At 49.1% G+C, this 14,591-nt stretch overlaps 1 protein-coding gene across 1 annotated transcript in view; it reads right to left on the reverse strand.

Annotated features, from left to right (window-relative positions):
- Nucleotides 1–2,052: 2,052 nt before the first annotated feature.
- LOC140720268 (zinc-binding protein A33-like) overlaps nucleotides 2,053–14,591 on the reverse strand; it is a 42,761-nt gene continuing 30,222 nt past the window's right edge. The window contains exon 8 of the mRNA XM_073035138.1: nucleotides 2,053–2,163. Within this exon, the coding sequence (XP_072891239.1) occupies nucleotides 2,053–2,163 (111 nt within the window). The remainder of the gene's footprint in view (nucleotides 2,164–14,591) is intronic.

Genomic DNA, 14,591 nt, shown 5'->3' on the forward strand with positions numbered 1-14,591 from the left:
CGCCTTTTCAAGCACGAGGGGGCGGTTGTAAAACTCAAGGACATAGATTTTACGTAAGAGGAGAAAGACTAAAAGGGGACATTTTATCCACAGACAATGATGGGGATGTGGAAGGAGCGACTATAGAAAGTGGTCGGGTTGAGTTCAGCTAGAGGGTTTAAAGGATATCTTAACAGGCTAATGGATAGTAGCTGATCACAGGGTTATGGGCTATTCGCAGGCAAATGGGCTGAATTCAAGTGGGCATGGACCATTTGGAAGGAACCACACTTGCTGTTCATTGGTACTCTGTGATTCCAGACAGAGGTCTGAATAACAAGGAGTGTTTTAAGAAGAAGAGTGTGAGGTTTAGAGGGGATCTGAGGAATAATTGCCTCTGAAGGTTACCATCTGGAACATAATGACGGAGGACATGTTGCAGGCAGGTATTTAACGACCATCTCTTTGAGCATTTGAATCACCAAGGCAGAGAAGGCAATAGACCAAACGCTGAATTGGAGAAGGCAGATAACTGGGATATAATGATGAGCTGAAATCCCTGTTTCACTACTTATATGCCGGTTCCTTAGCTTTTACACAGGCCTTTTGATCATAGTTAAAGACTGTAAAGTTTTATGAGATTTTTTTATTTATTCGCCTTGTGCAGGTGCCGGTGGGCAAGTTATACACGGGTTTCTGAGATAGAGATTGGGATCCCACAAGGCAGTATTTATTATTTCTTATTATAATTAATAATATTTTCTCTGAGATAGGTACAGGGGTGGGTAAATCACTATTTGCAGATGATGGAGGTTTATGGATTAGAGGTAGAAATGTCAATTTAACTGTATATGGGATGCCATTAGCAATTAATCCGTTGGCAAATCGATGGGACTTAAGCTTTCAGCGGCAAAAAACACGTCAAGTGTTTTATAAACAGGATTAATAGACCTGCGCTTGATTTGAAATCATCTAATCAAACTCTTGAAGACGTGTCAGTGGTGAGATTTCAAGACAGGTGGATGCACAATGAGCTGACATGGAGGCACCGGATCAGTAAAATAATTGATAAATATAAAGGAGCAATAAATATTCTCGGTGTCTCTGTGGATATTCTTCGGGAGCGACATGAAAATCTCTGCTGACCATTTACATTTGTTTCATTAGATCTTGTCTTGATTCTGTGGCTCATGGATCAGCTTCATCACCAACTTTCAAATGTTTGGCTGTGAGACAAGCACAGGCTTTAAGATTCTGTTGTGGTGCAGTAAGGTCGTCTCCTGTTTCAGGTTTACTGATTGATTTTGCGGAGATTAAATTTAATGTTAACGTACTGGATTAATTTGAAGGAGCAAAGAAATGATCATCCTGTTAGAGGTGTGTCGGAGGACTGTTGGGAACATCACAAGAAGAGTGTTATAGTTTTCGGTGCTTGGGTTCTTATTACGCTGGGAATGTGGGTTCGTTGAATTATGCAATATGTTCCACTGAGGCATTCTCAGTAACCCCAACTTGTTTTTTTTAATGGCTTTATTGATTTTGGGATACACGATTTAATAAAGTCTCAGGATTTTGTTATGCCTGAGAATCTGTTAGTTCATTGGTATATTAAGAAAATTTATTGTGATATGTTAACCATTTTACAGAAGGACCAAAATATAATTTCACTGGGATATTTGGTGTGGCTGTTTTTGTGCCCAGATTATAGGTAACGATAACGAAACGACATTCACCGATTTCTGGAGAACAACATTCTCGATGCACTTTCAGATAAAGCACGTGACCCCATCGTGAACTTGGTCACATCCTCATCATGGAAGACAATCCAATTGATGTCATCCAAGCAGTCCTGTAGCATGAAGACCGATTGGTCGGACCAACAGTGGACGGATCACCTATGGCCGCCTCTTGTTTCAGCTTTTGCCTGTACATCGGCAGAAGCCGGATCAGAGAGTGATCTGATTGTTGAAGTGTGGTCGGAGGAGCACTTTGTAAGCGTTATGGAAAGGTCGCGTGTGCCAGCTCCCCGAGAGCTCACCTGGATGTGCTGACAACACTTCGGAGGGACTTCAGTCAGCGATGCTGGATTAAAGTCACGGCGACAATGAAGGCAGCCTCTGGGTGGGCAGTCTTCAGCGTGTTGAGGGTTTCGTACAGTTCCTTGAGAGCCGGGTCAGTATCAGCCTGGGGCGGAATATACACTACTGTGATGATAACACCGTGAACTCCCTGGGCAGCCAGTAGGGTCTAAACAGCTGCTCCGCATCTGGGCAACAAAGGATTGGAGCACATGCATATTCTGGGGGTTGCACCAAGCATTGTTGACCATGAAGCATACCCCACCTCCTTTACTCTTCCCAGTGAGGGGTTTCCACCTGTCCACAGGGAACAGGGAGAACCCAGAGGGTTCGATGGCGTGGTCCGGTGTCTCCTCCGTCAACCAGGTCTCCACAAAGCACAAAACGTTATATTCTTTTGTTTCCCGCTGGTGAGAGATTCTGGCTGTCAGTTCACACAGCTTGTTGTCCAGGGACTGCGTTCTAATCACGCTGGGAATATGGGTTTGTTGGATTATGCAATATGTCCCACTGTCGCGTTCTTGGTAAACCCACATTGTTTTTCTCAATGCCTTTAGTTGATTTTAGGGTACACAATTTACTGAGGTCTCAGGATTCTGTTCTGCTTGAGAATCTTGATTCGTGGTATATTGTGGAAGATTATTATGATGTGTTAAACATTGCTGCAGAAGAATCAAAAGATAACTTAACCGGGATGACGGTGTGGCTGTTTTTTGTTCATGAATTACAAGTGACGATAAAGAAACAATTTACCAACCATTTATCAGTATATATAGTAGAATTTGTTTCCATCATTTTAGGCTTACAGTGGGTGGTGGAAATTTGTTAATGTAAAGTTGTCATTTGTTCAGATGCCTGTTCGGTTTTGATGAGTCTTAAAACAGGTAATTCTTGCAGTAGGACAGATTTACTGTTGGAAGCTCGTCAAACATTATTTCATACGCAGAGTATTGGTTTATATTTCCACTTCTTATGGGTCCCTGCACACAGCGGATCAGTTACAAAAGCTGTTAAAATTTCAACTAGCACATCAGAAGCAAGGGGGTTGTTGGATTAATAATTAAATCAAGATTGGGGGGATAAAGGTCATCAATGGAGACACCTTTACAGAATACATACCTGTTGTGTTTATGGAAGATTGTGGATGAAGCAAGAAGGTAAGGAATTACATTGACACGACTTAGAAATTGACACACTATGCCTAATTTCTGTATTCCTTTGTTCGTGTTGGGAAGCATCATTCTGGGTATGTAGTTTTCATTTAAAAATGGCAATAATGTTAATTTAACTCACGCTATTGTGTTTTGTTACGTACAAACTATAGGACTTTTGGGGAGTAATTTAGGTTTCATTTGAAAAAGGAAGCAGTGAGGGTTTTATTTCCCAATTCTCTACACCACACTCCTGTCCAGTTCGTGTCCGGAATGCGGCTTTAAATTGGAGTGTCGGCCGCTGTTTATACAAACCCCGCCCTCGTTCTCACGTCAGCCAATTATTCAAGCAGAAGGCGGAGACTGGTGTGATTGACAATAGATTAGCCAACCAGCATCCGACTAGACTGTCGCCATCAAAGTGGTCCTGACGAAGGGTCTCGGACCGAAATGGTGCTTCCCGACTTGCTGAGTTCCTCCAGCTTGTTTGTAGGTGTCGACTAGATCTCCGCCACTTTCTGGCAACATCGGGCTGCGAGTTCGGTGGGCGGGAATGGGAATTGATGGGCATATCTGCAGACCAATGGGCGAGCGGCATTCAGGAGTAATTCTGGGACTGCCATCTGAAGGATCCAATGAGGTACCGAGTTTCCAGGCCGGTGCTTTGACCCGTCCCACACACACACTCTGGTAACCTCCCGGAGCTGCCGGTCGATGGGACAATCCGCCTGGGAATAAACATAGAAACCTCCGGCACAAAACAGGAGGTTGCTGTACCGAACATGTCCTCACCCTAGAATCACCTGGGAGATGAGGCGGTGAATGTGAGGAGCTGGAGCCCGGACCGGAGACACTGCGGCCGCCTCTGCCGTGTGCTCAGGACGCGGCTTTATTAATGAACTGAAGCCCCGAGCTGACCGGATATTTCACCGGCTCATCACCTGATAACGTCTGACCGGCGTAATGCCCACGGTGACAGATGATGATTACATTAATGAATTAATATTTAGACCATATGTGGGAGTTAGTCTGTCCCAGCAAAGGTGACTGATCAATTGAATATGCTGCCACTGTAAATTTGCCTTGAGACTCGTCACAGCTCCAAATCAACAGACTCTCCGACATGCACATTAGATGATCCCAGAGCAAGAATCATTCATTTCAATCGGTTCTCAAAATATCTGCCTCCAAATTAAAAAAAAATAGCAAGAACAGAGGTCAAAGCTTTATTATTAAACAATATACCAATGAAACAACCTAGAGATTCAAAACACCTCAGAATCCACCGGGATTCCCATATCTGCAAATCTGTGTGCACTCCCAAATCTGAGCACGTCTGCAAACCCCAAATCAGTGTTTTCCCCCAAATCAGTGTGCATCGACAAATCCATGCGCACCCAAACCTGCCGACATTCCCAAATCCACCCACATACCCAGATCTGTGCGCACTCCAAACCTACCGACATTCCCAAATCCACCCTCATACCCAGATCTGTGCGCACCCCAAACCTACCGACACTCCCAAATCCACCCTCATACCCAGATCTGTGCGCACCCCAGACCCGCTGACATCCCACATGCACATTAGATTATCACAGAGCAAGAATTATTTTCAAACACTTCACAAAATAGCTGCCTCCAACTCAAACCTAATGGCAAGAACAAAGTTCAAATTTCAAAGTGCATTTGTTCCTGAAGTATCTATAAATGCAAAGGACTTAAGATTCATTACACCCCAAAATCAAAGTATTCCCCAAATCCGTGTGCAACCCTAAATCCGCTGAGACACCCAAATCTGTGCGCAGCCCTAAATACTCCCAAATCCCCGTGCACCCTCAAATGCCCAAAGCAATGCACACCCCCAAATTCACCGATACTCCAAAATCCATATTCACCAATATACCCTGAAACCTTCGCACATCCGCAAATCAATGTGCAGACCTATTTCCATGTGAACCCCCAAACCCGCTGACATCCCCACAAGCACACTAGATTATCCCAGAGAAAGAATCATTTCAAACAGTTCACAAAATAGCTGTCTCCATCTTAAAACAATGAAAATGCAAACTGCATTCATTTTTAAAGTATTTCAGTATGTCTGCATCTCTGTGTGTTCCTATGCGTCCTCATATGTGTCTGTCCGTCTTTTCATGTGTCTGTGTGTGTTTGTGTTAGAGACCAGCTCGTAGATGGAGCTCGGTCCTTGCCGTGACGGCGTAGCTACTGAGAACACACGGCTATCCCGTCTACTCCGCACTCCCCTCCCCCGCCTATTCTGTAGCACACAGCAAGGGAACAAACTGGCCTCTCCCGGAAGCCACAAGCCTTCATCTTATGAGAGAACATTGCTGCTTTCCAAACAATGAAGAATGACACAACATCTATAATTCACTGTGCAAGTCAACCGTCATCACAGTGCGGGGTGGGGGTGTGGAGACGGGAGGGTGCCGGGGAAAGCGGGCGACAGAAAAGGGGGAAGATTAGGGAGGAATGTGTGGAGGAAAGAGTGGGGCAGTGGGGATGAGAACGGATGAAGACAGGAGGACAGAGAGAAAGAAATTGAGGCTATATATATTTAGTCTCTCTCCTGCCTCCTCCACACTCCGCGTCCCCGCCTATTCTGTAGCAAATAAAAAGGGAACAAACTGGCCTCTCCCGGAAACTACAAGCCTTCATTTTCTGAGCGAACAATGTCACTGTCCAAACAATGACGAATTATACAACATCTATAATTCACTGTGCGTGTCAACCGTCATCACAGTGCGGGGTGGGGGATGTGGGGACGGGAGGGTGGCCGGGAAAACGAGCTGCAGTAAAGGAGGAATTGGGGTGAGGGTGAGAGGCAGGTGAAGCATTGGGTAGAAAGGGAGAAAGAGACAATACGGGAAAGAAGAAGGGGAGTGAGTGGATAGGGTAGGGTAGAATGTGTGGAGGAAAGAGTGTGGCACTGGGGAAGGGAACGGATGAAGAGAGGAGAGCGAGAAAGAGAGAGTGTGGAAGAGAAAGGATGAGGGAGTGGGAGACAAGAGATGGAGAGAAAGAGACGGTGAGGGATCAGGGAAGAGGAGGTGGAGAGAGTGGGAAAGGGTGAAAATCGGGGCAGGAGAGTGGAGTTAGTCTGAGGCAAAGAGAAGAAAAGAGCAATATTTGGGAAGCGGGGTGAAGAGCAACGGGAATATGGAGTGTGTGTGTGTGCGTGTGTGTGCGTGTGTGTGTGTGTGTGTGTGTGTGGGTGTGTGTGTGTGTGTGTGTGTGTGTGTGTGTGAGTGTGTGTGTGTGTGTGTGTGTGTGTGTGTGTGTGTGTGTGTGTGTGTGTGTGTGTGTGTGTGTGTGTGTGTACCTATCAGTTTGCATGTTGGTGTCTGTGTTGGTTTGTTTTCAACAACTTTACAATCACTGGCTCTGATCGCCACACTTTGACCATGTATGTCCAGTATCAATTCACTTCTATCCCCAGCAGGAAATCCTTAAAACACATCGCTTTCTTCCCGACAACAGGCCCAACCAATTCCACTTCATCGACACTTTATTGGGGGTCAGAGGGCACTATAACAAACAAACAAACAAACCCTTTTGCCCATTTAGTCCGTACCGAATTGTTATTCTGCCGAGTCCAATAACCGCAGCTGGACCATTGCCCTCAATACCCCTCCCGTCCATGTACTGATCCATACCTCTCTGCAATGAAATCAATAACCTCCACTGACAACAATTCCCACACCCTCACCACCCTCTGAGTGAAGGAATTCACACTCAGGTTCCTCTTAAATATTTTTCCTTTCACCCTTAAACTGCGCCCTCCAGTTCCCATCTCACCCAACCTCAGAGGAAAATCCTGCCTGCATTTACTCTGTCAACAAGGGCCTCGCCTCGCCCGGCCTCTGACTGGAGCCTTGTCTCGCCTCGCCTCTGCCTGGAGACTGGCCTCGCCTCTGCCTGGAGACTGGCCTCGCCTCTGCCTGGAGACTGGACTAGCCCGACCTCTGCATGGAACTTCGCCTCGTCCGGCCTCTGCCTGGAGACTCTCCTCGCCCGGCCTCTGCCTGGAGCCTCGCCACGCCTCGCCTTTACCTGGAGCCTCGCCTCGCCCGGCCTCTGCCTGGAGCCTCGCTTTGACTCGCCGCGCGTTTGCCTCGTTCTGGAGTCTCGCCCTGTTTAGAAGTGACTGTGTCTACGCCTTGGCGAGGTAGGTCCAGCCGTTTTGCCGCTACCTAGTGTTGTGAACTGTCTCGTCGTGATCTGCGTCTGTGTTCTGAATCCCAACCCTACGTTCTGGACCCAAGGAGGGGTTTGGCTCTGTGTTTCATGTTCCTGTCTCTCCGTCGGCTCGGTGTTCTACGTTCCTGACCTCTCTCAACCCAGGCTCAGTGTTCTGCGTTCCTGTTCTCCCTCGATCCAGGCTCTGCATTCCAGTCTCTCCCTCGACCATGGCTCTGCGTTCCTGTTCTCCCTCGATCCAGGCTCTGCATTACTGTCTCTCCCTCGACCAAGGCTCTGCGTTCCTGTCTCTCCCTCGATCCAGGCTATGCATTACTGTCTCTCCCTCGATCCAGGCTCAGCATTACTGTCTCTCCCTCGACCAAGGCTCTGCGTTCCTGTCTCTCCCTCGACCAAGGCTCTGCGTTCCTGTCTCTCCCTCGACCAAGGCTCTGCGTTCCTGTCTCTCCCTCGATCCAGGCTCTGCGTTCCTGTCTCTCCCTCGACCAAAGCTCTGCGTTCCTGTCTCTCCCTCGACCAAGGCTCTGCGTTCCTGTCTCTCCCTCGATCCAGGCTCTGCGTTCCTGTCTCTCCCTCGACCAAAGCTCTGCGTTCCTGTCTCTCCCTCGACCAAGGCTCTGCGTTCCTGTCTCTCCCTGGACCACGGCTCTGCATTCCAGTCTCTCCCTCGACCAAGGCTCTGCGTTCCTGTCTCTCCCTCGACCAAGGCTCTGCATTCCTGTCTGTCCCTCGACCAAGGCTCTGCATTCCTGTCTGTCCCTCGACCAAGGCTCTGCGTTCCTGTCTCTCCCTCGATCCTGGCTCTGCGTTCCTGTCTCTCCCTCGACCAAAGCTCTGCGTTCCTGTCTCTCCCTCGACCACGGCTCTGCATTCCAGTCTCTCCCTCGACCAAGGCTCTGCGTTCCTGTCTCTCCCTCGACCAAGGCTCTGTGTTCCTGTCTCTCCCTCGACCAAGGCTCTGCATTCCTGTCTGTCCCTCGACCAAGGCTCTGCGTTCCTGTCTCTCCCTCGACCAAGGCTCTGCGTTCCTGTCTCTCCCTCGATCCAGGCTCTGCATTCCTGTCTCTCCCTCGACCAAGGCTCTGCATTCCTGTCTGTCCCTCGACCAAGGCTCTGCATTCCTGTCTGTCCCTCGACCAAGGCTCTGCGTTCCTGTCTCTCCCTCGACCAAGGCTCTGCGTTCCTGTCTCTCCCTCGACCAAGGCTCTGCGTTCCTGTCTCTCCCTCGATCCAGGCTCTGCATTACTGTCTCTCCCTCGACCAAGGCTCTGCGTTCCTGTCTCTCCCTCGATCCAGGCTATGCATTACTGTCTCTCCCTCGATCCAGGCTCAGCATTACTGTCTCTCCCTCGACCAAGGCTCTGCGTTCCTGTCTCTCCCTCGACCAAGGCTCTGCGTTCCTGTCTCTCCCTCGACCAAGGCTCTGCGTTCCTGTCTCTCCCTCGATCCAGGCTCTGCGTTCCTGTCTCTCCCTCGACCAAAGCTCTGCGTTCCTGTCTCTCCCTCGATCCAGGCTCTGCATTCCAGTCTCTCCCTCGACCAAGGCTCTGCGTTCCTGTCTCTCCCTCGACCAAGGCTCTGCATTCCTGTCTGTCCCTCGACCAAGGCTCTGCATTCCTGTCTGTCCCTCGACCAAGGCTCTGCGTTCCTGTCTCTCCCTCGATCCTGGCTCTGCGTTCCTGTCTCTCCCTCGACCAAAGCTCTGCGTTCCTGTCTCTCCCTCGACCACGGCTCTGCATTCCAGTCTCTCCCTCGACCAAGGCTCTGCGTTCCTGTCTCTCCCTCGACCAAGGCTCTGTGTTCCTGTCTCTCCCTCGACCAAGGCTCTGCATTCCTGTCTGTCCCTCGACCAAGGCTCTGCGTTCCTGTCTCTCCCTCGACCAAGGCTCTGCGTTCCTGTCTCTCCCTCGATCCAGGCTCTGCATTCCTGTCTCTCCCTCGATCCAGGCTCTGCGTTCCTGTCTCTCCCTCGATCCAGGCTCTGCATTACTGTCTCTCCCTCGACCAAGGCTCTGCGTTCCTGTCTCTTCCTCGATCCAGGCTATGCATTACTGTCTCTCCCTCGATCCAGGCTCAGCATTACTGTCTCTCCCTCGACCAAGGCTCTGCGTTCCTGTCTCTCCCTCGACCAAGGCTCTGCGTTCCTGTCTCTCCCTCGACCAAGGCTCTGCGTTCCTGTCTCTCCCTCGATCCAGGCTCTGCGTTCCTGTCTCTCCCTCGACCAAAGCTCTGCGTTCCTGTCTCTTCCTCGACCACGGCTCTGCATTCCAGTCTCTCCCTCGACCAAGGCTCTGCGTTCCTGTCTCTCCCTCGACCAAGGCTCTGCATTCCTGTCTGTCCCTCGACCAAGGCTCTGCGTTCCTGTCTCTCCCTCGATCCAGGTTCTGCGTTCCTGTCTCTCCCTCGACCAAAGCTCTGCGTTCCTGTCTCTCCCTCGACCACGGCTCTGCATTCCAGTCTCTCCCTCGACCAAGGCTCTGCGTTCCTGTCTCTCCCTCGACCAAGGCTCTGTGTTCCTGTCTCTCCCTCGACCAAGGCTCTGCATTCCTGTCTGTCCCTCGACCAAGGCTCTGCGTTCCTGTCTCTCCCTCGACCAAGGCACTGCGTTCCTGTCTCTTCCTGAACCAAGGCTCTGCGTTCCAGTCTCTCCCTGGACCAAGGCTCTGCGTTCCTGTCTCTTCCTTGATCAAGTCAAGGCTTCGGGGTCTCGTCCTGTCCTAGTCACATCGAAGGTCCTTGTCCTGTCTTAGCCACGGTTTTGTGTTCTCGTCTTGTCATGTGCCTCGCCCAGCCCAGGAGTACTTTGCCCTCGTCTTGTGCTGGGGTTCCTTTGTCGCGTCCATAAGTCTCACGACCAGTCCTGTTGCCTCTCCTCGTCCTGTAGCCACGTCTTATCCTCGCCTGGGTCTGGAGTCTGAGCCCGAGTCAAGACCCAGGTTCTGGGTCCTTGTCCAGTCTCTGGCTCGGAGTCCAAGCCCAGGCTCCTAGTTCCCAGTTCCATGTCCTGGTTCCGCTATCCTTGTCAGGTCCTAGCCCAGGCCCGGAATCCTTGTCTCGTCCGGGGCATCTGTCATGTCCAGCGGCCTTGCTTCCTCACTTATCCTGCTTCCTTCTCACGCCTCGTCCTGTTCCTGGTAGTTCATTGTCTGTGTCTTGCATTTGTGTCCACTCCCAACGCCCCCTCTTATGACAGATTGCTGCAGAAGAATCAAAAGATAACTTAACCGGGATGACGGTGTGGCTGTTGTTTGTGCCTGAATTACAGGTAACGATAAAGAAACAATTTACCAACCATTTATCAGTATATATAGTAGAATTTCTTTCCATTATTTGAGGTTTACAGTGGGTGATGGAAATTTTTTCCTGTAAAGTTGTCATTTGTTCAGATGCCTGTTCGGTTTTGATGAGTCTTAAAACAGGTAGTTTTTGCAGTAGGACAGATTTACTGTTGGAAACTCATCAAACATTATTTCATACGCACAGTATTGGTTTATATTTCCACTTCTTATGGGTCCCTGCACACAGCGGTTCAGTTACAAAATCTCTTAAAATTTCAACTAGCACATCAGAAGCTAATTGGTTGGTGGGTTAATAATTATATCGAGACTGGTGGGATAAAGGGCATCAAAGGAGACACCTGTACAGAATACATACCTGTTGGGTTTACGGGAGATCGGGGGTGAAACAGGAAGATAAGGAATCACATTGACACGGCTTAGAATCTGGCACACTATGCTTCATTATCCCTTCGTTCGTGTTGGGAAACATTACTCTGGGTCGTGTAGTTTTCATTTAAAAGCTTTCTTAAGTAATAGCAGTAACTTTAATTTAATTCATGGTATTGTATTTTGTTACGTACAATCTATAGGACTTTTGGGGGGTAATTTAGGTTTCATTTGAAAAAGGAAGCAGTGAGGGTTTTATGTCCCGATTCTCTGCACCACACTCCAGGCCAGTTCGAGGCCGGAATGTGGCTTCAATTTGGAGTATCCACCGTTGTTTATCCGAACCCCGCCCTCGTTCTTCACATTAGCTAGTTATTCAAGTGGAAGGCGGAGACTGGTGTGATTGACAATGCATTAGCCAACCAACATCCAACTAGACTGTTGCCATTTTGCGGGAAGTTCGGGTGGTGAGTTCGGTGGGCGGGAATGGAGGGGGGAGGAAAATAATGGACATATCTACCGACCAATGGGAGGGGGGCATGAGGAGTAGTTGTTTGACTGACATCCGACGGGTCCATTGAGATATCAACTCTCCAGGATGGTGCATTTACACTCCGACCCCCACGCCCCCTCCCCTCACACACACTATCCTAATATCCCGGCGCTGCTGGTCGATGGGACAATCCGCCCGGGAATAACACCTGGGAGATGAGGCGGTGAATGTGACGAGCTGGAGCCCGTGTGCTCAGGACGCGGCTTTATTAATGAACTGAAGCCCCGAGGTGACCGGATATTTCACCGCGCTCATCACCTGATAACGTCTGACCGGCGCAATCCTCACGGTGACAGATTGTGATTACATTAATGAGTTAATATTTAGACCTTATGTGGGAGCTAGTCTGTCCCAACAAAGGAGACTGATCAATTGAATATGCTGCCACTGTAAATCTGCCTTGAGACTCGTCACAGCTCCAAATCAACAGACTCTCCCACATGCACATTAGATGATCCCAGAGCAAGAATCATTCATTTCAACCTGTTCTCAAAATATCTGCCTTCAACTTAAAAAAATAGCAAGAACAGAGGTCGAAGTTCAGGCTGCATTTAATATTAAACAATATACCAATGAAACAACCTCGAGATTCAAAACACTTCAAAATCCAACGGGATTCCCATATCTGCAAATCTATGTGCACTCCCAAATCTGTGCACGTCCAGAAACCCCAACTCAGTGTTTACCCCCAAATCAGTGTTCACCCCCAAATCAGTGTGCACCCCCAAATCAGTGTGCATTGACAAATCCATGTGCATTGCAAACCTACCGACACCCCGATATCCACCCACATACCCAAATCTGTGCACATCCGCAAACCCCAACTCAGTGTTCACCCCCAAATCAGTGTGCATCACCAAATCCGTGCGCACCCCAAACCTACCGACATTCCCAAATCCACTCACATACCGAGATTTGTGCGCACCCCAAACCTACCGACATTCCCAAATCCACCCCCATACCCAGATCTGTGCGCACTCCAAACCCGCTGACATCCCCACAAGCACACTAGATTATCCCAGAACAAGAATCATTTCAAACAGTTCACAAAATATCTGCCTCCATCTTAAAACATTGAAAATGCAAACTGCACTCATTTTAAAAGTATTTTTGTGTGTGTGCATCTCAGTTTATATGCATCCCTGTATATGTATGTGTCTGTCTGTCTTTTCATGTGTCTGTGTATGTTTGTTTCAGAGACCAGCTCGCAGACGGCGCTCAGTCTTTGTCGTGACGGCGTAGCTACTGTACACGGCTATCCCGTCTACTCCACATCCCCTCCCCCGCCTATTCTGTAGCGCACAGAAAGGGAACAAACTGGCCTCTCCCGGAAACCACAAGCCTTTATCTTCTGAGTGAACATTGCTGCTTTCCAAACAACAAAGAATTACACAACATCTATAATTCACTGTGCAAGTCAACCGTCATCACAGTGCGGGGTGGGGGATGTGGGGACGGGAGGGTGGTGGGGAAAAAGGCGACAGAAAAGGGGGAAGATTAGGGAGGAGTGTGTGGAGGAAAGAGTTGGGCAGTGGGGATCAAAACAGATGAAGAGAGGACAGGGAGAAAGAGATTGAGGCTATATGTATTTAGTCTCTCTCTCTCTCTTTCTCTCCTCTCTCTTCCACACTCCCCTCCCCCACCTATTCTGTAGCACATATAAAAAGGGAACAAACTGGCCTGTCCTGGAAACCACAAGCCTTCATCTTCCGAGTGAATATTCTCACTGTCCAAACAACGATGAGTTGTACAACATCAGACAATTCAATGTGCGAGTCAACCGTCATCCCAGTGCGGGGTGGGGGATGTGGGGACGGGAGGGTGGCCCGGAAAACGAACTGCAGTGAAGGAGGAATTGGGGTGAGGGTGAGAGGCAGGGGAAGCTTTGGGTAGAAAGGGAGAAAGAGACAATAAGGGAAAGAAGAAGGGGAGTGAGTGAGTGGGTAGGGTAGTGAGGAATGTGCGGAGAACAAGGGTGTGTCAGTGGGGAAGGGAACGGATGAAGAGAGGAGAGAGAATGTGTGAAAGAGAGGAAAATAGGTGAGGGGAGAGGAGGAAGAGAAAGGATGAGGAAGTGGGAGACAGGAGATGGAGAGAAAGAGACGGTGAGGGAACGGGGAAGCAGAGGTGGCAAAAGTGGGAAGGGGTGAAAATGGGGGCAGGAGAGTTTGAGCCAAAGAGGAGGAACAAACAATTTTTTGGAAGCGAGGTGAAGGGCAATGGGGACAGAGAGAGAGAGAGAGAGAGAGAGAGAGAGAGAGAGAGAGAGAGAGAGAGAGAGAGAGAGAGAGAGAGAGCGTGTGTTTGTGTGTGTGTGTGTGTGTGTGTGAGAGAGAGAGAGAGAGAGAGTGTGTGTGTGAGTCTGTGTGTGTGTGTGTGAAAGAGAGAGTGTGTGAGTGTGTGTGTGTGTGTGTGTGTGTGTGTGTGTGTGTGTGTGTGTGTGCGTGTGGGTGTGTGTGAGAGAGAGAGAGAGTGTGTGTGTGGGTGTGTGTGTGTGTGTCTGTTTGTTTTCAACAGCTTTACAATCCCTGGCTTTGATCGCCACACTTTGACCATGGATGTCCAGTATCAATTCACTTCTATCCACAGCTGGAAATCCTGAAAGCACATTGTTTGCTTCCCGACAACAGCCCCAACCAATTCCCCTTCATCGACACTTTATTTGGAGTAAGAGAGCACTATAACAAACAAACAAACCCTTTTTCCCATTTGGTCCGTACCGAATTGTTATTCTGCCGAGTCCCATAACCGCAGCTGGACCATGGCCCTCAATACCCCTCCCGTCCATGTACTGATCCAAACGTCTCTGCAGTGAAATCCATAACTTCCACTGACAGCTCTTCCCCCACCCTCACCACCCTCTGAGTGAAGGAATTCCCACTCAGGTTCCTCATAAATATTTCACCTTTCACCCTTAAACTGCGACTTCCAGTTCCCATCTCACCCA

This window comes from Hemitrygon akajei, unplaced genomic scaffold (genome assembly GCF_048418815.1).
Source record: "Hemitrygon akajei unplaced genomic scaffold, sHemAka1.3 Scf000039, whole genome shotgun sequence".
Lineage (NCBI taxonomy): Eukaryota > Metazoa > Chordata > Chondrichthyes > Myliobatiformes > Dasyatidae > Hemitrygon > Hemitrygon akajei.